The 26608-nt window shown below is 37.2% G+C and overlaps 1 protein-coding gene and 1 pseudogene across 1 annotated transcript in view; one reads left to right on the forward strand and one right to left on the reverse strand.

The window, feature by feature from the left end:
• Positions 1-3249: 3249 nt before the first annotated feature.
• Positions 3250-26608, reverse strand: part of SLC38A6 (solute carrier family 38 member 6) — a 69237-nt gene continuing 45878 nt past the window's right edge. Inside the window, exons 9-16 of the mRNA XM_044232491.1 lie at positions 14986-15051; positions 14700-14753; positions 12994-13073; positions 12234-12334; positions 6101-6225; positions 4779-4923; positions 4574-4668; positions 3250-4392 (exon numbers count right to left, since the gene is read on the reverse strand). Coding sequence (XP_044088426.1) covers positions 4312-4392; positions 4574-4668; positions 4779-4923; positions 6101-6225; positions 12234-12334; positions 12994-13073; positions 14700-14753; positions 14986-15051 — 747 coding nt within the window. The 3' untranslated portion in view covers positions 3250-4311. The remainder of the gene's footprint in view (positions 4393-4573; positions 4669-4778; positions 4924-6100; positions 6226-12233; positions 12335-12993; positions 13074-14699; positions 14754-14985; positions 15052-26608) is intronic.
• Positions 15229-18094, forward strand: LOC122894011 (annotated as a pseudogene).

Consider the following 26608-nt stretch of genomic DNA (forward strand, 5'->3'; position numbering starts at 1 on the left):
AATTTAAAAAAATTTTCTCAGTACTGTAAAAGATTCTGAGAAGTTCTAAGACCAAAAATTATGACACCCAAAATCTAGGCAGAGTTATTGGCAGGAAACAAGGTCTTTTTTTCATTAGGGCTAATTCTAATATAGCCACGGAGTACTGTCAACATGCCAAGAAAAAAATCAGGTTAAAATCAATTGTTTTGAGTTCTTTTGTTTCTAGCATCTACTCCTCATCTCTCCATACCGTACTGGCAATGTCAGCACTAGAAACTAGAAACTCCACACCCCGCTACCCACAGATTATCTAGTAACCTGATCCTGCAAATACAAAGGACAAGAATGGAGAAGAGAAAAATCCATTTATCTTCAAAAGAGATCTTTCAAATTCATTAACATCTCATGTAATGCTTACCATTTCATTTGAGCTCACAGAACCTTATTCTTAGGCTCCAAAAATGAATCATTTCAGGGTCAAATGCCTATAGCACTTCCAGGAAATGAGGGGAATACACATTTCAAATACAAAATAGTACCAGTGCAAAGGTCACGTGGAAAAGGAATGAATCTTTCTCAACTGATCTCTGTTCACTTCAGAGATCACCCCCCAAACTGTTCTTAAAGGTGGATGCCGTATATGTAGGCAAATACAGAACATGAGATTTTACAAAAGTGAAAAAGTTTCTAGAAGCACATGAAGGCCAATGATTAGCTCATAATCCATTCAAAGGCATGTGTAAAGGTTATCTGAAAATGGATGGTATGCTTCTGCTTTTCCATTGGTGAATTTACCAGGAAACTAAACTTATATTTGAAAGGTGTCATGGTAGAAGAAACAGAGGAGCAAATAAAGCCGGAGAGTTTGGGCTGATCTGGTAACTTGCTACCCGCCAAATGCCTGTTAGGAATTGCCACAGGGAGGAATCTATGGTAGTTTCTAGACTGCAGCTCTATACCTAGATTGTGCAGCATTTCAATTCTGCTTCTAGATGGAAAGGAAACACACACACACACACACAATTTCCAGACCTTGGGTGTTTAAAGGGCCCTTCACACAGTAAATCAACCTACTCCTGTCTTGTTTTCTCCGCAGCCAGACTGAAATAATACAGCACCAGCAGAGGTGTGAATTACCCCCATTCATCTTAATGGAGTGTTAACTTCAAAGGCTTGTTTTAACCATTTAAATGCTAAGCTCATGAGTAAACATTCTGTTAAAAAAAGGTACAATTTAAACATTCACCCTCAACATATGAAAGTAATTTATATTCTCAGCACTTCGTCTTTTAATTTAGCAAACAAGTCTCCAAGTGTTAGAAAAGTATATATTTTGTGCTTTACTTAGTTTTATTTTAAATAGTTCTTACCTAATAAATTATGAACATTAAGCCCATAATGCAAGAGCCTATATTTCCCAGAAAAAATGCAGCGGAGTACTTAAACAAGGTTTTTTGGTAATCCTGGTGAAGGGGGCACTGCTCTTACCTGCCATCTTATTAGTTTCCTTCAATCTCTTGGGGAACTGTGACTCCAAATAGGCAACTAGATAAGGCAGAATATTAAAGTGAAATAATAATAATAAAAAAACTCTTCCACAAACAATTTCTCTTGATATTAACTAAGTTTTACGCAGGGTGTTCAATAGGTTACTTGTCCCTTTGCCAAACCTCTCATGATCCTACCCCATGAGCAGGTGACAAATGTATTAACTGATGCCCAGCTGTCATCACACTTAACATTTGCCCCAGGGGGCATCCTTGCATCTGTTGCAGATTTAGGGTTATTTTGGTATTACTGGAATTAGATTTATGTAAGCAGCTGAACACCTATTTGTATTGGGATCTATAATTTCATAAAGAAAAAGAGGGTACAAGAATTAGCTTATCAGATTGATGGGCTCTTTCTGACCTGAAGCCACATGGTAAGCCACGCCTGGCTAAGCCCCTGGGACCAGGCTAAGTGTCCAGTTTCAGGAAGATATTAGTAAAAGAGTACAGTGGTGGCAGAACTGTGGGGAAACACTACAAAGAGTGCACGTGGGGCCAGTTCCCCTGTGGATGAAGGCTAGAGCAAGATTCGAAACATATTAGCTCTGTAAGATGGAAGATGAAGAAATTCCACATCGCTGATTGAAAGCAAATTTGTTTTACTGGTCCAGAAGAGACTCTCTTAAAAGAGCCTGTCTTGGTCTGCACCTAATTTATACAAGGTCATTTAATCCTCTCAACACAACCCTGTATAATTGGTATTAACTCTATTTAATACGTATGTGAAAGTGGAGGATTAGAGAGGTTAAGTACTTTGCCTAAACTCACTGAGATTTGAATCTAAGTCTTTGTAACCCCCCAAACCTGGACTTTTCCCATTATATTACGCTGATCCCAAGTTGCCAAAGAAATATCTTAACTCAAAAGAGAAGGTCAGTTGTCAATTTTTCAGCCCATTTCCTCAGTGGGAAGCAAGGGGGCACCTGCAAAAGTGGGTATTTCCATACATGCAAATTGTACTTTGCATGCAATTCCCTACTTTACATGTACACAGGGGTAGAATTACATTTTTACTGATACACCCTGGCTTTGGTAGGCTGCTAACAAGGTGCCCTTTACATAGAACACTCATGGAGAGGAGAGATCTAGCTTCTGGTTTCCAACCAGAAAAAAAGGCCACATCAATGGGAAACAATGATTTATAACCTCCACAGAAAATATGATATAAATCATCACTATCTGTCTCTGTTTGCCAAGTAGAAAGTCACATGCTTTCGTGACAAATGAGAAAGCTCAAAGAAGTTCCAAATCCACAGCCAATCATCACAGCTCTATCTCACAATGAACAATAGGAAAATCACAAAAGTTTCTTAGAGAAGATTTGGAGGCAGGGCAAAATACCAAATGAAATAATCCCACAGTTTTGTTATTAGTGATTAATGCTGACAACATTAATGCATAGCTAACATTCAATTTTGTATATAAGCTCAATATGCTGATTTCTTAAAAAACAAACAAACAAATGAAAGACTGACCCAGTATATTTAATAACATTAAAAACTTCTGGTCTGCCATAAACACTGTTGAGAGAATGGAAAAGACAACCCGCAGACTGGGAGAGAGTCTTTGCAAAACACATTATCTGCTAAAGGACTGGTATCTGAAATACACAAAGAATGCATAAAATTCAATAATGAGAAAACAATCCAATTTAAAAAATGGATGAAAGAACTGAACCTCACCAAAGAAAATATACAGATGGCAAATAAGCATATGAAAAGACTCCCAACATCATATGTCATTAGGGAAATGCAAATTGAAACAACAATGAGATACAACTATACAGCCATTAGAATGGCAAAATTCCAAACCACTGACAACACCAAATGCGGGCGAGGATATGGAACAGGAACTTTCATTCATTGCTGTCAGGAATGAAATATATTACAGGCAGTTTGGAAGGCAGTTTGGCAGTTTCTTATAAGACTAAACATATTCTTACCATATGATGCAGCAATTGTGTTCTTTGGTACTGACCCAAATAAGCTGAAATTTACATTCACGCAAAAACCTGCACACACATATTGATAGCAGCTTTATTTAGAACTTTGAAAGCAACCAAGAGGTCCTTCAACAGGTGAATGAGAAAACAAACTGGCACATCTATAAAATGGAGTATTTTCCAATGATAAAAAGAAATGAGCTATATGAAAATGCATGGAGGAAACTTAACTGCATTTTGTTAAGAGAAAGAAGCCAGCCTGAAAGGTTAGATAATAAATAATTCCAACTATATGACACTCTAGAAAAGGCTCACAGCGAAAGGCTCATAGTTTCTATGGAGTTACTCAAGAGATCAGTGATTGCTGATACCTGCATCAATAGTGAACTCTAAGGTAAACTATGTACTTTAGTTAATAATACTGCATCAATATTGGCTCCTCAAGTGTAACAAATGTATCACAGAAAGGCAAGATGTCAATAATAGAGGAAACTATGGGTGTACTGGTGGCGAGGGGATATAGAAGAACTCTGTACATTCTGTTCAATAGTTCTGCAAACATTCAATCTACCCTAAAAAACAAAATCTATTAATTTCAAAAAAACCCCAAAGACTGACTTAATATACTGAAGAACAATTTGTATTTCTTATTTTAATTAAAACTGTTATAAACCAACTTTCCCCTACATATTTCCACTTTGTTCTGCTTTTCTGATAATAATGTTTACAAAAATGTTTACCCATATAAAAAGGATTTATCCAAGGGGTCTTCCAGAATTACTCCTTTTTTGCATACAGAGGTAAATTATTCTTCATAAGAAGAGGAAAATATTTCTTTCATTTATTAATCCAATTAAAAATGATTAGTGCTAAACTAAAATTCCCAACCAAAATTCCAAAGATGAGCAAAACAAAAGCCTGTGGAAATAAAAAGATAAAGAACAATTAAGAGTATTTTAAACCTCTACCTTCTCCAATAAAGTATATTGCAGTTCAAAATATATTAACTTCCTTAATGTAAATAAAATAGTCAGTTATAAAATGATGAATTATTTCTCAAAATAGAATTCTTAAAAGAAATAAATAAAAGCTAACCTACCCCAAGCTTTTTCCATGAGAGAAAATCCTCTCTGCTAAGTTTAAGATAAAATAGTCCTGGGAATACAAAAATCAGACATGTTGATGTACTGGAACCTTTGAACAGGAGGGAAAAATAAAATAAGTTATTGCCAGATTCAGATGTGAGGCTGGGTTACAATGTTATCCAGTCTGTTACATGGGATTTTTTGAAATAGAAAACTTACCAACTATACCAAATACATTCTTTATGTCAGGAACATATAATGCAAGCAAAACAATGATAATATTGAGTGCTAGAGTGATCAAAGAATGGCGAATCCATGAGAATGGAAAGTTGGAGAAAAATATCATCATTAAAGCTTTCCGTGCCTGTATAACAGAAAAAGAAACATATTTAAGCAAAGAAAAAGTGTCAAAGCCAAAATACTTGCTTAGGGAAACATCGATATAGTACAGTAATCGTGACATTCTTGTTCCCTATACCACTTAGATTTTAAAAATATAACATAAACTATTATTATAAAGTATTTATGACACATGAACTAAGAAAATATAACTGTGTGCGCTTCATAAAAAATATTTTGTTTTAATTCTTGAAGAAATGTTCACATTCAATTTCTCTAAGTTGCATACTTTTCAAAATGACCAACAACAACATTATGTGATGAAATCTCAGAGAATCATTTTCATTAAATTCACACAGAGAAGAACAAAAGGTTAAAATAGAAAAAGAAATCATGCTATGGGAAAGAAACACCATTTATTACTTTATTTTATATTATCTGTTTTATAGCGTATAAATATAAAAACTAGTTCATACTCCCCATTGCCAAAGTGGTCAGCAGACAGTCTCGCATCACACAATGTTCATTCGCCACCCCAACCCCCACTGAGGCACGCCCGGCAGAGCAGTCCATACAGGTAGTGGGCCAAAGATCTCGAGGGCCCAGTTATTAGGGAGCTCAGTATTTAGGGGTTCGACACATTCATGCAGAACCATTCATACCTAAAGCCTCTGTTTCCATTTTCTCAGAAATTCTTAAGATTCTTACATATGGCAACTAAATGCAGAAGGAAGATCTGTTCTGCCCCTTAATTATAATTCTCGAGTAAATAAAATATTTTGACTAAGATTAAATTAAAATGTCTATGTGAAAAAAAATCTACAATAAACCAGAAGGAGCTTATTTTTGCTGACTTGACTTTTGCCTCTTCATGCACATTCTTTTGAAAACAGAATACAGAATTAAAGGGGGGGGGAACCTGAAACTTTAGAAGAACCATAGTCTCTAAATTGGAAACAATGCTGTGGGAGAGCGTAAATCTAAACTAAATCTCAAAAAGCACAAATCAGCTTAGTGGTTCACTGTTATTTCTGTGCTTTCATGGGGCCATATGCAAGTATAAGGTCTTTGATCAATTACTTGACAAATGAATAAGATACACAAGAGCTAGATGTGATTCAAACACTCTAGTCTGCAAAGAATTAGTGTTGCCATATTAGAGAGCTGCTACATTAAGCAACAAGCCCTTTAAGAATACTTACAGGGAAGTGGATTAGAGGGACTGTCAAAAGCACAGCAAATAGTATGCATAACTTCACAGTCATGACAACAACATCATGGGGCAAGTATGTGCTATAACCTTGCAGTAATTCTGACGCCACTTTGTCTGTAAAATAAAAAAATAATAAAGACCACATTATAAACCAATAAGATGTCAATAACAGCAAAATTATTTTTCTTGCACAAACAGATCTTAACAAATGTTGGATTCCCAGTACCAAATCCATCTCTGGCCCTTCTCCTATCCTATCTGAAACACAGAGACGTAAGTTAAATATCTTCTTGAAAATTACAATCTTTTCTTTCAGTTAAACTAGAAACCAGCATAGGTAGAACCTCTAAAATTATGACAATGAATATATATTTATATAAATATCTCTTTAGAACTCTTCCATCATCTGAAGGTTTTGAACATTTAAGTTTGTCTTGTAAGGTGCTTTCACATGTATTACTGAAAGTGTATGATGTGTTCCCTTCCGATAACAATAAGACAGATAGCTAGGCTAAGAAATATTCACTGACTGTCCAAGATCACACCACACAAAGGGAAGAGCTGTCAGAGCTATACGCCCCACTTTTTTTTTTTTTTTTGGCACCAAAGTCAATACGTTTTCCTCAATACTGCAATGTTTTCTAGAATCTTACACTTCTGTGCATGCTGTCTGCTCCACCAACATTTCATCTGTAGATTCCTCTTCCCTAAGAAAATGTAGTTGTAGGGGCACCTGGCTGGTTCAGTGGGTTAAAGCCTCTGCTTTCGGCTCAGGTCTTGATCCCAGGGTCCTGGGATCAAGCCCAGCATCTGGCTCTCTGCTCAGCGGGGAGCCTGCTTCCACCTCTCTCTCTCTCTCTCTCTGCCTACTTGTGATCTCTGCCTGTCAAGTACATAAATAAAATCTTAACAAAAAAAAAAAGAAAAGAAAAGAAAATGTAGTTGTAGGGAAACAGCTTACTCGGCAAGCCAGCGTAGTAGTCAGGGAGAGTGTGTGTACACACTGACCATGCTTTGCTCTGTGCTGTTCCTCCAGTTTCACAATGTGCTCTGCACCCCCAGGCAGACAAGGGGCATGAAGAGTGAGCACTCTCAAGACCACTCCATATCCTACCTTGCAGGGAAAGATCAGTTTGTACTTAAAATGGGATGGTGCTTTTTAAATTTGAGAGTAATAGGTATCAGAAAAGATGCTCTGGAGGAAATAAAAAACAAGGATCTAAAATATAACATCACAATAAGATGGACACACCCATAGAATAGAAAATGGATAAACACAGATGTACACATAAGCGGCAGTAGGCATTCTAAACAAAGAGCTACGGTACGGTAATTCTGAATCGAGAAAGGTAATAGTGACTTGGGGATGCACAAGGAGGCAATCCCGGGAGGCTTGGGGAGAATCTTCATGATTTAGAGAATAGCAGGAAGGCAGAGGGCCCTGAATTCTGGGACTACACAGATTAATGTTCAAATTCCTCTACTTGCTATCACCTTAACTTCTCTGAGTATCTTGGTACTCAGTACATCTGCAAAATGGGGAAAATAATATTTTGACCTGTGGATTATTGAGAGCAGTAAATGAGATAATGTATGTGTGGGGACAGAGATTTTGTCTCAGAGCAAGAAGAGCACAGGCAGAAGCCCTAATGTAGCAAAGAGAATACGTAGCTGAGAAAATGAGTACCCGATGCTACTACAATGGCTGAAGCAGGACGTGCTGTAGAGCAGACAGTAGTGGGTGATAATGTCCAGAAAAGGCATTTAAGACCCAGGAGCAGAGCTCTTCATAGGTAAACCCTATGAAGTGGGCCACAGAGACGCAATGACTTATAAAGACTGGTGTATTATAATCTGAACTAAGCATGAAGAAAAAGATACCCCAAACAGAAATAACAGTTAGGAGGATACTGTCATAATCACTGGGAGATAAGGAGAAACTGCACTAGACCAGTGATAAAGAAAATGGGAGAGAAATGAATTGTCTAACATATCAAAGAACTCATGATGTGAGACTAGTGGACTAAGAGATTAAGAAGAGCCAAGAAAGCTGGGTTCTTGTTTCCAAATCTGAGATATTTGTGAGCCTTTGAAAAAACACGGTAAACTTTTATTTCCACTTTCTGAATCATGAAAATGAGCTATTAACACAGATTGCTTAACAATTTTGTAGACTTTTAAAACAGTCTGATTATGATGTAACATTTGGGCATTGGCTTGGTTCCCCAGAGGAACACTTCTTCTCCCTCAAGAAGTGTTATAATACCTTAACATCCATAAAGAGCCAGTATTATTAATCTAGGTACGTATAGGCCCCTGTAGTCTGACAAAATTGAGATATTAACCAAGCCCTGGGAGCATGGGATAAAAGGATCCCAAGCAGCTCCTGAAGCCTGAAGAACTAGATTTATTGTAAATTCAATACATATCCACTTTCTACTTTCCCAGGTCTGAGACAGTCAATTCTGTGTTCTTAGCTGAGCCTTAACATATGTAAGGGATAGAGTACTACACACTTCCCTGAATTCAGATAAATCTCTATAAATCTCAGTAAGGATCTGACGGTGATCTCTGCAAGTTATGTATGCCATTAAGTCAGGAGGCTGTCCTGTGTAAGACACATTGTCAAACCATATGAAATTACCAGAGAGTAGCAGAAAGATCACTGGATTCTTATTCAGGAGACATGCTACTAAGTGTGTGACTGAAGGTCACTTCACTTCTTTGGGCTTCAGCTGCTCATTTACGAAATGAGTTGGAAGGCCTCAACTTATGACTACTAGCCCTTTTGATAATTGTTCAATCAACATTTTTTTTTTCATAAGACTGACGGCTGTTATCTCGATAGAAATATACCATAAAAGATGCTCCTCAAATATAATTAACCCCCCACAAGCTAATGTAAATAGCAAAATCAGTATCTGAATCCTATAAGTCCTTTTTTGAAGATTTTATTTATTTATTTATTTATTTATTTATTTGAGAGAGAGAGAGAGAGAGAGCAAGCATGCAACAGAGCACAAGCAGGGGGAGCAGCAGAGGGAGAGGGAGAAGCAGGCTCCCTGCTCAGCCTGCTGACCAGGGAGCCTGATGTGGAACTCGTTCCCAGGATTCTGATATCATGACCTGAGCTGAAAGCAGACGTTTAACTGACTGAGCCACCCAGACACCCTAGCTGAATCTTTGTGTGTCTCCGGAGAAGAATTACTTTTTTTTTTTTTTTTTAAGATTTTATTTGTTTATTTGACAGACAGAGATCACAAGTAGACAGAGAGGCAGGCAGAGCGAGAGAGAGAGAGAGGGAAGCAGGCTCCCTGCTGAGCAGAGAGCCCGATGCGGGACCCGATCCCAGGACCCTGAGATCATGACCTGAGCCGAAGGCAGCGGCTCAACCCACTGAGCCACCCAGGCGCCCCGAAGAATTACTTTTATATCATTCTTTTTAATCTATCTATCACCTACATATGTGTTCACGTAACAACAGGTGGGTAGATATACAGACAGGCCGGTAGGTATGTAGGTAGGTAGGTAGGTAGGCAGATAAAGATACACAGATATGCCTGGAGCTTAAGTGATCCAGGTTCTTCCAAAAGCTCACTAACCAAAACTTGTTATGAAATGAAGGAATGATGAAGGGATGAAGGAAATCTGGGTTCTACAGTGTAATTCCCTAAGAGGCAACACGGTAACAAAAGCACGGACTCTGGAGAAAGGTCAGAACTGGATTCAAATCGCAGCTTGTTATTCATTAGCTGCAGGTATCTGGCCAGCTGAACCACTCACCCTATGTGAACCTGTACTGTGTAGAGCTCTAAGGGTTCAATTAAGCAATGTATACAATATCCTGGGCACTCACGGAATAAATTTTAGCTCGATAGATGTATTAATGGCTATCCTTCTCTACTTTCCCTTCAGTCTAAGTTTTCTTACAATTTAGTACAGCAACTCATGGTCATTTACATAACTATTCCTCAGGAATCCTGGAGAATGGCAGGCCATTTGTGGCTTCTTCCAGAAAGCTATTTATCCATGAGGAGGAGGAGGTCTATTTTTTCAATTTTTTTCTCAATGTCAAAGATCTCTAAATAGAAAAGTATTTGTGCCAGGTGACAGTTTTACCTTAGAAAAACATACAGCTATTCTGTTATATTAAGTTTCTGCTGAGCCCCAACAGGGAACCTGCTACAGTATCCTACTGACATAGAAAAGTATTACTGAGCTCAAGTCTGTGCAAAAGTTTAAAAATCCAACAACCAAAACTAGAGCTTATGTAGTTCAAGAATCCTGTTTCATCAGCAATGATCAAAAAAGCTTAACCATCTGCCTTAAATTTCTTTGTAGTTTATCCAGCAGGGTACATAGTCATGCTGAAAATAAAGCTTTTCCTGATGGTGTACACAGAGCTTTACTATACTCCTCTTATCTACATTAGTATAAAAAGCAAGAGATTTAAATTAATGAATAGCCTTTATTACTGTTAAAATAGCACAGATAATAAGGGACTACACAGCAATTACAATTTTCTCATATGCTGGGAACTCCAAGACCATACTTAAACATAGTACTGTAGACTTACCATATTTAACTTAAATTCCATTAAAGATAGTGAGAAGTAAAGGTCTGAAAAACTCAACACCTGAAGTTATAAAATAACTACAATACTAATGATAATAATAGCAGTAACCACCAGTAGTAGCTCTTCTTTGTGGAAGGCTGCTATGTGCCAGATACTCTATCAGGCATGTCTAACTCATTTCCTCCTCAATACAACTCTACATAATTATCCCTGTCACAGATTAGGAGATGAAGAGATTACAAGGTGAGCTTCCTGTTCAAGGTCACATTAGCTATTTAGAACAGACTAGTTTTCCGTACCACATTTGTTGAATTTCAAAATCATACTCTTTCCAATGGGATTAGGAAAGGTAGCTGGTTTAGTAAAGGTAGCTGTGGAAGTAAACATTGTCCAAAAACTTGTCAGACTTGGAAAAACTCTGGGAGAGAAGCAAAGTGCCATTAGAAGTAATCATGGCTGTTTAACACCTGCAGCACAGGCACAAGGGTATCAACCATGAAATAAATCAGTCATAACAGCTAAATATCACCAGAGCTATAACAGCCATTTACTTGGAGAGTTGTTATAAAAGCACTCAGAAGCTGAAAAATGTAATCAAAATTGGCAAACTGTGTGCAATCTGTTATAAGGGCTTTGTTTGCAAATTAAATATGTTTGCAAATTAAAGAGCCTACAACATTTTCCTTGTTCTAGACTTCTAAGTTTTACCTTTTCTTAAGGTTCTTCTTGGACAGGAAAAAAAACACATACCAAGCAGGCAATTTTCCAAAAAGAAATAAAAATTTACTGTTATTGTAAGAATTTAAAAAAATCCTTCACAGAATTTATGGGAAAAGATCATGGTGCATTATGGAATGCACATTGTCAAATTGTGTGAAGCAAGTCTGAAGGCATACAACCATAACCTAAGCGTATAACCATAACCAAGTATAAACCCTTTCCTTTCTTAACTTGTTCTTCTGCAATTAAGATGATTGATTCTCCCTACCTCCCAAACTGAACTGCAGTGTAACATATTGAATTCTCAAATTAAAAAATAAAATCATTATTGCACATTTTTTTCTTGTGGAAAGACAACAATACCCCTAAGCTTTACTTAAGTGTTTAAGAAAATTTTCATATGACATTATTAATCATTTTTTAAACAGATTTTATTTATTTATTTGACAGAGACACAGCGAGAGAGGTAACACAAGTAGGGAGCGGCAGAGAGAGAGGGAGAAGCAGGCTTCCCGCCAAGCATGCAGCCCGATGCGGGGCTTGATCCCAGGATCCTGGGATCGTGACCTGAGCTGAAAGCAGACACTTAACGAATGAGTCACCCAGGCGCCCCTGAAGTTATTAATCTTGAACTTGATCCACATGTATTAAAAGGAAGAAAATCAGTTTTTTTAAAGCCCATAAAGCTACTACAGTACTGCACTGAATTTTAGCAGCCTAAACAAATTAACTTACTAATGAAAGGCAGAAACAAAGTCTATATTCAGGTGTGACATCAACTATAGAATGATTTCTTTTGTCATTGGTAATTAAATAATATACTTACCATAAAAAGTGAGGTACCCAAAGAGTGCAGATACGAAATAAATGAGAAAACTTAAAACAATTGCTGTATGGGTTACATTTTGCATTCTTTTCTTTGAAGGGCTAAAAGACAAAAATGGCAAAAGTAGAAACTATGATCTGAATTATATCTAAAGAAACAAATATCTCCCAAGCTAGTTGTCAAGAGGATTCCTTAATTGCTCAAGACCTACTTTATTAATACTATATATCAGAATTTCTGATTTGAAATTACTGCACAAAGATTATGCTTCCAGGAAACATTCTCAAGTTGGATGGAAATAACTCTCAATTGTTTTTATTTTATTTATTTTGTCTCTGTAGATATTTATTTTTTTCCAAACTTCAGGTTATCTTTATTAATAATATTAATAGGGACCACATTAAATTTATATATTAACTTGGAGAGAATTTTCATCTTTAGCATATTAAGCTGTTCTTTTTTTACTTTTTTTTTTTTTTAATTATGTTCAATAAGCCAGCATATCATTTGTTTTGTTTTAAACTAACACTTAGGGGCATCTGGCTGGCTCGGTTTGTAGGGCATGTTTTGGAGTTGTGAGTTCAAGCCCCACACTGGGTGCAGAATTTACTTAAAGACAAAATCTTCAAAACAAATAAATAAACACTTAGAATCCAGTGATAGGAAAGAATGATTCATAAAGGAGAATGTCATTCGATCTGAAAGACTAAGTAAAAAGAAGTTCTTAATATACTTAAAATATTTCAGGATCCTATGGTACCTTTGAAGTTCACAGTATATTGGCAATATGGAGGTATGGCAGAGAAATGAAAAAGCCATGGTAGGTATGGCATAAACACTCTGGAAAAGAATTTAAAAAGATGAAATTATTAAATGCTGTTTTAGTGAAGCCACTACTTCAATTGATAATAAACTCAGGTCCAAAAAAAAAAAAAAATCAATTTGGTCAAATTTATTTCAGCTTGCACATATCATCTCTTTATAAAATAAGGTGTTTTGTTTTGTTTTGTTTTTAAAGAGAGACACAAGTATGGTCACCAACAAATGTTTTGCTTGATTGTTTAGACCTCCTGTCCTAGCCGGAGTATTTCTTGGCTGGCTTCTATAGCATGTTCAGGGTATCACCAACCGAATCTAAGGGAATACTGAAAATACTAATCACATCTTAGCATTTTTAACTAGGATCTGTTTCAATGGGAATTAATATGATATATTCCAGACCAACAAATTCTTAAAGATCCACTGAAATACACAAACATAAGTGTTTTCTTAATTAAAATACTTAAGAGCCAGAGGAAGTTACAAAGCAAACAAAAATTATCATCTAAGTGAAAATACTGTCTTTATATAATGAATGGTGATGATTTACTTTCTCTTTTTTACCCATAAAAAGATTTCCCTCTAATAACTTTAGGCTCTTTGACAAAAACTCCAGATGAGTGAAGACCTGTCTTGAAATATAATGCCTCCTAAAATATCTGAAGGGAGCTGCGAAGGAAAGCTGTAGCATTTCCTGAGGCTGGATTAGGGGAATGAGAATTTAATTCACAATTTCTTTTAAATATATTGCTCAATGTCCTGGCTTGTCAATTACTCTACAGAGATCTTTAAGGCAGATATCCTTTACCATGTAAAGGACGTAGTAATCTCCCTTATGGAGCCAGAGAGACATTTCTTATTGAAAAACTGGGGATAAAAAAGGAAAATTCTTCATGGAGGACTTAGCACACTAACATGCTACACTAATTGAGTTGTGCCAGAGTGGAGGGGATTCTAGTATCAACAGAAGCAAAAAATGTAGAAGTTTCAGAAGAAACTGGTGGCAATGGGAAGACTTTGGGCTCTTCTGGAATAGTAAAGTAGACATCCATCCATATCACAGCTCCTGTCTCCTCTGCCAGTGCTCAGGGGCTCTTACAGACACTTCCAGGATCCTGGTTCCCAGAGATGGCAAGGAGACTTGGTCTTCTTGTCTCTACTCCAAGCATCATAAATTTCAACTTTGGAATGTCAGCCAGAAGATACATTGGCAACACTCACTTGCTGATCCAATGATGAGGCTGTTTAGCTACAGACCGAGGTTCTACTTACCGGGGAGGAGTTTTTGATATAATTGGCTATTTAGTTTTACAAGTCCAGAGGGCAACAGGAAGTCTGTATCCACAGAGGACCTTATTGGCCAGACCAGACATTTGGTAAATCTGTTCTTTTAGGCAGTGGCCCATTTAAAACAAGCTCCATTTAAAGGCATGCCAAAATTAAAAAAAAAAAAAAAAGGTGGCTGTTTCATAATGGGCCACCCTGTGTTAAATAATATTATTCTTCTGGTAGGCAACCCTATACTTAACACTTTCATGAAAATTAATTAGTTACAGGTACAAAGACCTAAGAGACCCTGTTATACAAATCTCTTAAAACTTGAAATGTGAAAAATCAACCAAAAGTATCTGTTAATAACTTACACACCTCTTTGGAGAAATGAAAGAGCCTTGGTTTACAATCATCTGTAGCATTTGAAATCTGTTTAAGAGAATTGAGGGGAAAAAGAGAAACCAGCAGTCATTAAAAGTCAGAATACATCAAAAAAATGATGTATTTATTATTAGTAGGCTTTCAAATAAAAATATTTCAAAACAAAGTTCCAAATTGCAATATAGTCATTACTTTTTCACTAATTAGGAAAAAACTCATTGTTAGTCTGATTCTTTTTTTAGCTTAAAAAAAAAGGAAGAAACAAAATATAAACTATTACCTGGAAGTATTGCTCTACATAATTTAATGGCAGAGGACAAGGAACGGACCACTTTTTAATTATTACCTGTAAAAATAAGTAGAATCCACACTCAAGATTATTTCTTGTAAAATTCATGACAAGAAATTGATTTCAAATAGGTCAGCATTGTTTTGATTAAACTAATACCATATCAAATAATAGCTATTAGAAGATTCTTTGCTCATATTATTTTTTTCCAGTTAGAATGGGTCATCCTTTAACATGGTTACCTATCGTGAGGGGAGAGGGGATGCTGTATATCTGTCTAGCGGGGCTCTCCCCCATTAAAGATGGAGAGTCTTCTCATGTCAACTTTCAAAACCCCAAAAGCATCAGGGCATTAAAAAAAAGTACAACTCAAAGTGGGAACATGATGTTTTTAGTGACAATGGTATACTACGGCTATTTGTGGACCTGGCATCGGTAGCAGATAGAGAAAAATTAACAGCAGTTTGGGAAATGGCCACAAGCAGAAAGAAGTAGGGAACTCATGCAAAGCAGGAATTTAGGGATTTCTGATGGAGAAGTTCTGCACTGCTGGCTTTTTTCAGACTTGTATTACTTTTAATAAATGTAGATAAGGCAGGCTAAGAAAAGTGCACATAGCTAGCAAGCTCTAGCTGTTAAAAAGAAATTTTTAAAAAATTCAAAGAAATCCAGAGGGATGAAAATCTCTCGGGATTTTACTCTGGATTGTGGTACCACCCTCCTCGACCTACACTTGTGCTTGTGTGGACATTACCACTGTTGCAGTAGTTTCAGGGCACATAATTACTCTGCAAATATTTGCTCCAGGCTGGAACCCAGCATCCACAGGGCCAAGGGAGAATAAAGGAAGCATTTGTCCTTAGCAGGAGACCAATAAGTAAATACTCGTCCTATTGCTCTTTGGTATTTATCTAGTTTTTGATTTTAACTAATTTAAACAAAATTTTATATACTGATAAAACAAATCTAAGAAAAACATACACTTCTAGAGTTAAGTTAATGAGTGAGCCAAAGAATTACTCTTTATTAAAACCCTCACCAACTAAAAAGAAAAGGAAATAAAAGGATAAACTGAGCAAGTTGCTTGGATATTTCTAGGTAGGTTTTCAGTATGAAATAAAACGAAATGGTCAACTTACCAAGAGGGGAAAAAATATCAAAAGCGATAATTTCAAATCTGTTTTCTGATATGTTTTCCAAAAAAGTATGAGGAGGGGGCAAGACAGAAGCTAGAGCAGCAGGGTGGCTCCTGGTCTCTCTCTCAGCACTACTTCAAATTCAGTGTTGTACATCTCCCCCTTAGTAGCAGTGGTGTGGGGGTGGCAGCAACCATGTACTGAGCACCTGTGTACCAAGGACTTTGACAAGGTCGGAATGTGAGTGAGCTCATTTATTTTATTAGCTATTATTATTACTTGGCTTGGAAATCAAAATATTTCAAAACATGCTCCAAAATACAATATAATGATTCTTTCATTCATTTTTTAATAAATTTCTAGTTAGTGAAAAGGTCATTAGCAGTTTGGTTTTATATTAACATAAAATTCAGTTACCATAGCTAATTTCCCTGCAGACTCCTATCCCAAGCCCAAGCCTGCCCAGTGGGATGGTGAGATGTGCTGTTCTATAAAGTACAGTACAGAATGGGAATAGAAAGACATCCAACAACAAAGTGTGATGGGGAGGGCTTGCTCAGGTTGTAGATAGAACATGGTAAGAAGAGAACTCCATGGGTTAGAAAGGCAGAGGGAAAAATAATTCACTGGCATCAAAGGCCCTTCTTTCTCTCTAAGTTCTCATCTTTCGAGGTGCAGCTCAAGTTTAATTGCCTTCTCTCCTGTCAACTGCTATGACTCTTATTCTGAAGCAAGTAAAGCAATAATTAATTATGTATTATCAACATGGTTCTCTGTTGTTTTCCAATCAATTTTTCTCATCTCTCCTATGAGACTGACAGATCCGTAAGAGCAGTGGCCACCAGTCTATCTGAAGCACTGATCATGCCTCACTCAGTGCTCAGAACAAGCAAGGATTCTGACTATGAACCATCCACAAAGTTTTCTATTTTGATCACTGGCTCATTAAAATATTACTTAAAATACTAATCTGCATTCAAGACAGAACTTTTGGAAAGAATGGCAATCCATTTGTTTTCTAAAATGGACCGAAAAAGGTAAGTCCATCTGGTTACTGTCATTCTGAGTCACTGCTAAAATAAAATGGATTTTAAAAATTTTAGATATTTCAGAGGGGGCAAACTTTTATGTTAAAATTTTTAGACAAAATAAAGATCTGGGACAACAGATAAGACTAGGTTTGGGGGCACCGGAGTGGCTCAGTTGGTTGAACTTCAGACTCTTGATCTCAGCTCAGGTCCTGATCTCAGGGTCATGAGTTTGAGTCCCATGTTGGGCTCCACACTAGACCTGGAGACTGCTTTAAAAAAAAAATTTTTTTTAAAGACTTAAGTTTTGCTTTCCATCTGGTGGCAGGCATCCACTCCAAGGTCAGCCAAGATGGGCGTTTAAAGTACATCCAGGAGCTATGGAGGAAGAAGCAGTCTGGTGTAATGCACTTTCTTCTCAGAGTGCACTGCTGGCAGTACCCACAGCTCTGTAGGGCGCCCCCCTCCCCCGCAAATTCCCCACCCAAGCCAGCTGATAAAGCACATGGACTGGGGCCCAAGGCCAAGCAAGGTTATGTAATATATCAGATTCACCATAGTGGCCCCAAACGCCATTCCTAACAGTGAGACCTCGAGCAAGCCCATCCCATCATGGTGCTAACCAGCTAAGGTTTCCCAGAAGCCTTCAGTGGGCTGCAGAGGAGCCAACTGGATGCCACTGTGGGTCTCTGAGAGTCCTGAATTCTTACTGGGTTGGCAAAGATTCCAGGTACAAATTCTTCGAGGTTATCCTCATTGATCCATTCCATAAAGCCATGAGAAGAACTCCTGACACCAAATCAGCCCACAAGCACCGGGTGACACAAGGGCTGACACTTGCAGGCCACCAGAGCCGTGAGAAAGGGTCACAGGTTCCAGCATCCCATGAATGGCTCTTGCCTTGAGGCACGGGGTAGAAACAATACTCTCTGCTAATATAAGAAATGTTTGTAAAATCCTTACCTAGTCAACAATTAAGCTCAGTCATGGCTGCTTTAAAGTGTTCTTTGTCTGTCACAAACAGCTACTGGACCATGAGGGCAGAATTCGAGAGATAAGTGACACCATAAGACGAAACAACATCAGAATAATTGGGATTCCAGAAGAAGAAGAAAGAGAGAGGGGAGCAGAAGGTATACTGGAGAGAATTATTGGGGAGAATTTCCCCAATATGGCAAAGGGAACGAGCATCAAAATTCAGGAGGTTCAGAGAACGCCCCTCAAAATCAATAAGAATAGGCCCACACCACGTCACCTAATAGTAAAATTTACAAGTCTTAGTGACAAAGAGAAAATCCTGAAAGCAGCCCAGGAAAAGAAGTCTGTAACATACAATGGTAAAAATATTAGATTGGCAGCTGACTTATCCACAGAGACCTGGCAGGCCAGAAAGAGCTGGCATGATATTTTCAGAGCACTAAACGAGAAAAACATGCAGCCAAGAATACTATATCCAGCTAGGCTATCATTGAAAATAGAAGGAGAGATTAAAAGCTTCCAGGACAAACAAAAACTGAAAGAATTTGCAAACACCAAACCAGCTCTACAGGAAATATTGAAAGGGGTCCTCTAAGCAAAGAGAGAGCCTACAAGTGGTAGATCAGAAAGGAACAGAAACAATATACAGTAACAGCCACCTTACAGGCAATACAATGGCACTAAATTCATATCTCTCAATAGTTACCCTGAACGTTAATGGGCTAAATGCCCCAATCAAAAGACACAGGGTATCAGAATGGATAAAAAAAACAAAACCCATCTATATGTTGCCTCCAAGAAACTCATTTTAAGCCCGAAGACACCTCCAGATTTAAAGTGAGGGGATGGAAAAGAATTTACCATGCTAATGGACATCAGAAGAAAGCAGGAGTGGCAATCCTTATATCAGATCAATTAGATTTTAAGCCAAAGACTATAATAAGAGATGAGGAAGGACACTATATCATACTCAAAGGGTCTATCCAACAAGAAGATCTAACAATTTTAAATATCTATGCCCCCAACGTGGGAGCAGTCAACTATATAAACCAATTAATAACAAAATCAAAGAAACACATCAACAATAATACAATAATAGTAGGGGACTTTAACACTCCCCTCTCCGAAATGGACAGATCATCCAAGCAAAAGATCAGCAAGGAAATAAGGGCCTTAAACGACACACTGGACCAGATGGACATCACAGATATATTCAGAACATTTCATCCCAAAGCAACAGAATATACATTCTTCTCTAGTGCACAAGGAACATTCTCCAGAATAGATCACATCCTCGGTCCTAAATCAGGACTCAACCGGTATCAAAAGATTGGGATCATTCCCTGCATATTTTCAGACCACAATGCTCTGAAGCTAGAACTCAACCACAAGAGGAAGTTTGGAAAAAACCCAAATACATGGAGACTAAACAGCATCCTTCTAAAGAATGAATGGGTCAACCGGGAAATTAAAGAAGAATTGAAAAAAATCATGGAAACAAATGATAATGAAAACACAATGGTGCAAAATCTGTGGGACGCAACAAAGGCAGTCCTGAGAGGAAAATACATAGCGGTACAAGCCTTTCTCAAGAAACAAGAAAGGTCTCAGGTACACAACCTAACCCTACACCTAAAGGAGCTGGAAAAAGAACAAGAAAGAAACCCTAAGCCCAGCAGGAGAAGAGAAATCATAAAGATCAGAGCAGAAATCAATGAAATAGAAACCAAAAAAACAATACAACAAATCAACGAAACTAGGAGCTGGTTCTTCGAAAGAATTAATAAAATTGATAAACCCCTGGCCAGACTTATCAAAAAGAAAAGAGAAAGGACCCAAATAAATAAAATCATGAATGAAAGAGGAGAGATTACAACTAACACCAAAGAAATACAAACAATTATAAGAACATACTATGAACAACTCTACGCCAACAAATTTGACAATTTGGAAGAAATGGATGCATTCCTAGAAATATATAAACTACCACAACTGAACCAGGAAGAAACAGAAAGCCTGAACAGACCCATAACCAGTAAGGAGATTGAAACGGTCATTAAAAATCTCCAAACAAACAAAAGCCCAGGGCCAGATGGCTTCCCAGGGGAATTCTACCAAACATTTAAAGAAGAACTAATTCCTATTCTCCTGAAACTGTTCAAAAAAATAGAAATGGAAGGAAAACTTCCAAACTCATTTTATGAGGCCAACATCACCTTGATCCCAAAACCAGACAAGGAGCCCATCAAAAAAGAGAGCTATAGACCAATATCCTTGATGAACACAGATGCGAAAATTCTCACCAAAATACTAGCCAATAGGATTCAACAGTACATTAAAAGGATTATTCACCACGACCAAGTGGGATTTATTCCAGGGCTGCAAGGTTGGTTCAACATCCGCAAATCAGTCAATGTGATACAACACATCAATAAAAGAAAGAACAAGAACCATATGATACTCTCAATAGAGGCTGAAAAAGCATTTGACAAAGTACAGCATCCCTTCCTGATCAAAACCCTTCAAAGTGTAGGGATAGAGGGCACATACCTCAATATCATCAAAGCCATCTATGAAAAACCCACCGCAAATATCATTCTCAATGGAGAAAAACTGAAAGCTTTTCCGCTAAGGTCAGGAACACGGCAAGGATGTCCATTATCACCACTGCTATTCAACATAGTACTAGAAGTCCTAGCCTCAGCAATCAGACAACAAAAGGAAATTAAAGGCATCCAAATCGGCAAAGAAGAAGTCAAACTATCACTCTTCGCAGATGATATGATACTCTATGTGGAAAACCCAAAAGACTCCACTCCAAAACTGCTAGAACTTGTACAGGAATTCAGTAAAGTGTCAGGATATAAAATCAATGCACAGAAATCAGTTGCATTTCTCTACACCAACAACAAGACAGAAGAAAGAGAAATTAAGGAGTCAATCCCATTTACAATTGCACCCCAGACCATAAGATACCTAGGAATAAACCTAACCAAAGAGGCTAAGAATCTATACTCAGAAAACTATAAAGTACTCATGAAAGAAATTGAGGAAGACAGAAAGAAATGGAAAAATGTTCCATGCTCCTGGATTGGAAGAATAAATATTGTGAAAATGTCTATGCTACCTAAAGCAATCTACACATTTAATGCAATTCCTATCAAAGTACCATCCATCTTTTTCAAAGAATTGGAACAAATAATCCTAAAATTTATATGGAACCAGAAAAGACCTCGAATAGCCAAAGGGATATTGAAAAAGAAAGCCAAAGTTGGTGGCATCACAATTCCGGACTTCAAGCTCTATTACAAAGCTGTCATCATCAAGACAGCATGGTACTGGCACAAAAACAGACACATAGATCAATGGAACAGAATAGAGAGCCCAGAAATAGACCCTCAACTCTATGGTCAACTAATCTTTGATAAAGCAGGAAAGAATGTCCAATGGAAAAAAGACAGCCTCTTTAATAAATGGTGTTGGGAAAATTGGACAGCTACGTGCAGAAAAATGAAATTGGACCATTTCCTTACACCACACACAAAAATAGACTCAAAATGGATTAAGGACCTCAATGTGAGAAAGGAATCCATCAAAATCCTTGAGGAGAACACAGGCAGCAACCTCTTCGACCTCAGCCGCAGCAACATCTTCCTAGGAACATCGCCAAAGGCAAGGGAAGCAAAGGCAAAAATGAACTATTGGGATTTCATCAAGATCAAAAGCTTTTGCACAGCAAAGGAAACAGTTAAGAAAATCAAAAGACAACTGACAGAATGGGAGAAGATATTTGCAAACGACATATCAGATAAAGGACTAGTGTCCAAAATTTATAAAGAACTTAACAAACTCAACACCCAAAGAACAAATAATCCAATCAAGAAATGGGCAGAGGACATGAACAGACGTTTCTGCAAAGAAGACATCCAGATGGCCAACAGACACATGAAAAAGTGCTCCATATCACTCGGCATCAGGGAAATACAAATCAAAACCACAATGAGATATCACCTCACACCAGTCAGAATGGCTAAAATCAACAGGTCAGGATATGACAGATGCTGGCGAGGATGCAGAGAAAAGGGAACCCTCCTACACTGTTGGTGGGAATGCAAGCTGGTGCAACCACTCTGGAAAACAGCATGGAGGTTCCTCAAAATGTTGAAAATAGAACTGCCCTATGACCCAGCAATTGCACTACTGGGTATTTACCCTAAAGATACAAACGTAGTGATCCGAAGGGGCACGTGCACCCGAATGTTTATAGCAGTAATGTCCACAATAGCCAAACTATGGAAAGAACCTAGATGTCCATCAACAGATGAATGGATCAAGAAGATGTGGTATATATACACAATGGAATACTATGCAGCCATCAAAAGAAATGAAATCTTGCCATTTGCGACAACATGGATGGAACTAGAGCGTATCATGCTCAGCGAAATAAGTCAAGCGGAGAAAGACAACTATCATATGATCTCCCTGATATGAGGAAGTGGTGATGCAACATGGGTAGGAGAAGAATAAAGGAAACAAGATGGGATTGGGAGGGAGACAAACCATAAATGACTCTTAATCTCACAAAACAAACTGAGGGTTGCTGGGGGGAGGGGGGTTGGGAGAAGGGGGTGGGGTTATGGACATTGGGGAGGGTATGTGCTTTGGTGAGTGCTGTGAAGTGTGTAAACCTGGCGATTCACAGACCTGTATCCCTGGGGATAAAAATATGTATTTATAAAAAATAAAAAAATTTATTTAAAAAAAATATATTAAAAAAAAAGTGTTCTTTGTCTGTCAAAATGAGTTCTCTGTAGATTGTTTCATGAATGCATTGTCAAATTATGAAAGTTAAAGTGCAATAATGTTTGAGGACTGTAAGTGATGGTGTGTCTTGTTCCTAATAAGATAAAAGCTTTTGTCTTTGCTTTACATCATTAGGGAGTTTATATGCCAGTGTTTAAAATGCTGTTCAGAGGGCACCTGGGTGGCTCAGTGGGTTAAGCCTCTGCCTTTGGCCCAGGTCATGATCCCAGGGTCCTGGGACCGAGACCCTCATCGGGCTCTCTGCTTGGCAGAGAGCCTGCTTCCCCCTCTCTCTCTGCCTGCCTCTCTGCCTACTTGTGATCTCTCTTTCTCCGTCAAATAAATAAATAAAATCTTAAAAAAAAAAATAAAATGCTGTTCGGTATAATAGGTGTAAAATAAATTCCATAAAAGTGGATGGCAGAAGCTAGCCACGTCACTTACGGGCACATGTAATAAAACCTACAGCTTCACTGGGGTGATATAATATTCTGCTGGTTTACTCTCAAATGGTTGTTTTTAGGGGTTTGGTAAGAACAAGCTTTTTAAATTGGATTTTGCTTGGAAATGTGAAGAAAATCCAAATCCCTTATCATGATCATATGCAGAATAATAAAGTTAACTAGGGCCCACATTTTTAGGTTTAATCCAATATTCCACTTAAGTAATTGTTGTTTTTCAAAGAATAGTTTTAAAGAATGCCACCATTTTTAGAAGAACTGAATAAACCTATTGTAAGAGGGTTCTCTTACAAATGAAAATAAATCCTCCTTAACCTAAGCAAAATTGCCTTGATTTCCATAGTACCACCGAGGTTCACATAAAAGGTGGAGGCTCCTGATTCTATCCCATGACTCTGTGGGGTCTATAGAATACTGAATTTCATACAAAGAAGCCAGTAATGTATTTATACCAGTGTATATTAAAAACTAGTAGAAATTGAGTATTAGGTAAATGAGAAGAATTTACCTTAAGATTTGTAAGCTAGTAACCAATGCTAGGATTGGGAAACTGGCAGCCATCAGATAAGCTTTTAAATATGAGAGTAAAAAATTAAAGTCATCTTTGATCAGAATTTTAAAAAAAGACTAAGTTACGATTTACATTATTTGGAGAGTGTAATTTCAGAAAGTAATAGGTTTCTTGACTGATTTTTTTTAAAAAATTTATCTTAATTAAAAAAATGTAATATAGGTATTATATTGATTTATAAATACATATTGACAAAAACAATAAATGGAGCCATTGATACCATTCCAAAAAGTCTGGGTTGATATACACATGTATCCTTCCCTAACCACTGTATTTCTAACCTAATTATTTAGAAAATCTGAAATAAAAGTCACAATTAAAAGGAGCATTTTTTAAAAAGTGCACAGTGTCTTCACTGTGTCTTCACTGTCCCGTTGTAGACCAAATTTAAGCTGTGCTCACCAGTAAAAATTTGAGCAGATGGTTTGTAAAGCATTACAATAAGTACAGAATAGGGTCTTATTTCCATATGACTGTACAGTAAGAAATCTGCATCAAATTTAAGAATATCTGCCAGGACAGAAATGAATATTGTGGAAACTACAAAAGACATGCTATATCAATATATTTCACATGCTTCAAACTACTGGCTATAAAAACCCAATTACTCTTACCTATGCAATGCTTGGATTGCCAATTATCTGTGAGGAAAAAACCGAGTGTTATCTAGACTGATTCTCTTTCACATCCATATGTTCATTTGCATACATAGGTCATCCCTAACCATACAGATGTTTCTCAACCATCAGTTTATGAAACTGGACTACTTTCTAGCACTATATAGAAAAATAAACTCAAAATGGATTAAAGACCTTTAATTAGGAATAAACGTGAGACCTAAAACCATAAAATTCCTAGAAGAGAACATAGGTAGTAATTTCTCTGATATCAGCCATGGCAACATTTTTCTAGACATGTCTCCTAAGGCAAGGGAAATGAAAGCAAAAATAAACTATTTGGACTATGTTAAAATAAAAAGCTTTGGCACAGTGAAGGAAAAGCACCCGCACAACAAAAAGGAAACCTACTGAATGGGAAAAGATATTTGCAAATGATATACCTGATAAAGGGTATTCAAAATACATAAAGAACATATACAACTCAATGTCAAAAAACCAATTCAATTAAAAAATGGGCAGAGGACTTGAATAGACATTTTCCCAAACAGGCCATATAGATGGTCAAAGGACACATGAAAAGATGTGTCTTTTTACTAATTATCAGGGAAATGCAAAGCAAAACCACAACGAAATGTTACCTTATACCTAACAGAATGACTAAAATAAAAAAGACAAGAAATAACAAGTGCTGGTGAAGATTTAAAAAAATACAACCCTTGGGCACTGTTGAAGGGAATGTAAATTGGTACAGTCACTATAGAAAAATATGGAGTTACCCCAAAATATTTAAAATAGAAATACCATATGATTCAATATTCCATTACTGGGTATTTACCCAAAGAAAACAAAAACAATAATTCAAAAAGATACATGCACCCCTACGCTTATTGTAGCACTATTTACAATAGCCAAGATATGGGAGCAACCTAAATACCCATCAATAGACAAATAGATAAGAAAGATGGGTCTGTGTGTGTGTACACACAATGGAGTATCACAACGCCACAAAAAAGGGTAAGGTAGTGCCATTTGCAACAACATAGATGGACCTAGAGGGTATTTTGCTAAGTGAAATGAGACTGACAAAGACAAATACCATATGATTTCACTCATTGTGGAATCTAAAAAAAACACAAAAAAAACAAAAAAAACCAAATGAATAAAAAATAAAAAGCAGAATCAGACCTATAAAAACAGAGAACAAACCGATAGTGGCCAGAGGAAAGCAGGGAAGAGGGGTGGGCAAAATGGATAAAGGAGAGAAGAAGAAACAGACTCCTGGTTGTGGAATGAATAAGTCATGGAAATAAAAGGCCCAGCATAAGGAACATAGTTAATGATACTGAAATAGCACTGTATGGTGACAGATGCCAGCTATAGTCACGGTGAGCAAAGCATAGTGTATAAACTTATCAAATCACTGTTGTACACCTGAAACTAATGTAACACTGTGTCAACTATACTCAAAAAATAAAGTGCCACTGCAAAAAAGAGCCCATTTATGGTGAGAATAACTATTGTCTCCCTTTCCAATGTGGAACCTAAAAAGTGTATGTTCATGTCTGTTACCTAAACTTACTGTGGTAATCATTTTGCTATATATGTAAGTCAAGTCTTTATGCTGTACACATTTAAGCTTATACAGTGATGTATGTAAATCATATCTAAATTATTGAAGGGGGAAAAAGTATATGTTCAATTCATTTGTCTCTAAGATAGAAGTCAATTTGAGGTGGGGAGGGAAATGATTTTTAATGCTGATAAAGTCAACAAATGATTAAATGTAAACACTGTTAAGTATTTTAGTTTTAAGAGCATCCATTAAAGTATTTCTGAACACTAACACCAAGGTTCCTTCCACCTCATTTAAATGATCTAAAGTTGTTTCACCTCTGCATCCCAACAGATAGTTCAACCTAAATTAAATGCATCCTGGATTGTTGTGACAGCTTGAAAATCTGGCTCTATAATATGGTTTAACTACTGAGGTGTTGTGTTGCTCCTTTGGGTACCATTT

This window comes from Neovison vison, chromosome 13, assembly GCF_020171115.1.
Source record: "Neovison vison isolate M4711 chromosome 13, ASM_NN_V1, whole genome shotgun sequence".
Classification (NCBI taxonomy): Eukaryota; Metazoa; Chordata; class Mammalia; order Carnivora; family Mustelidae; genus Neogale; species Neogale vison.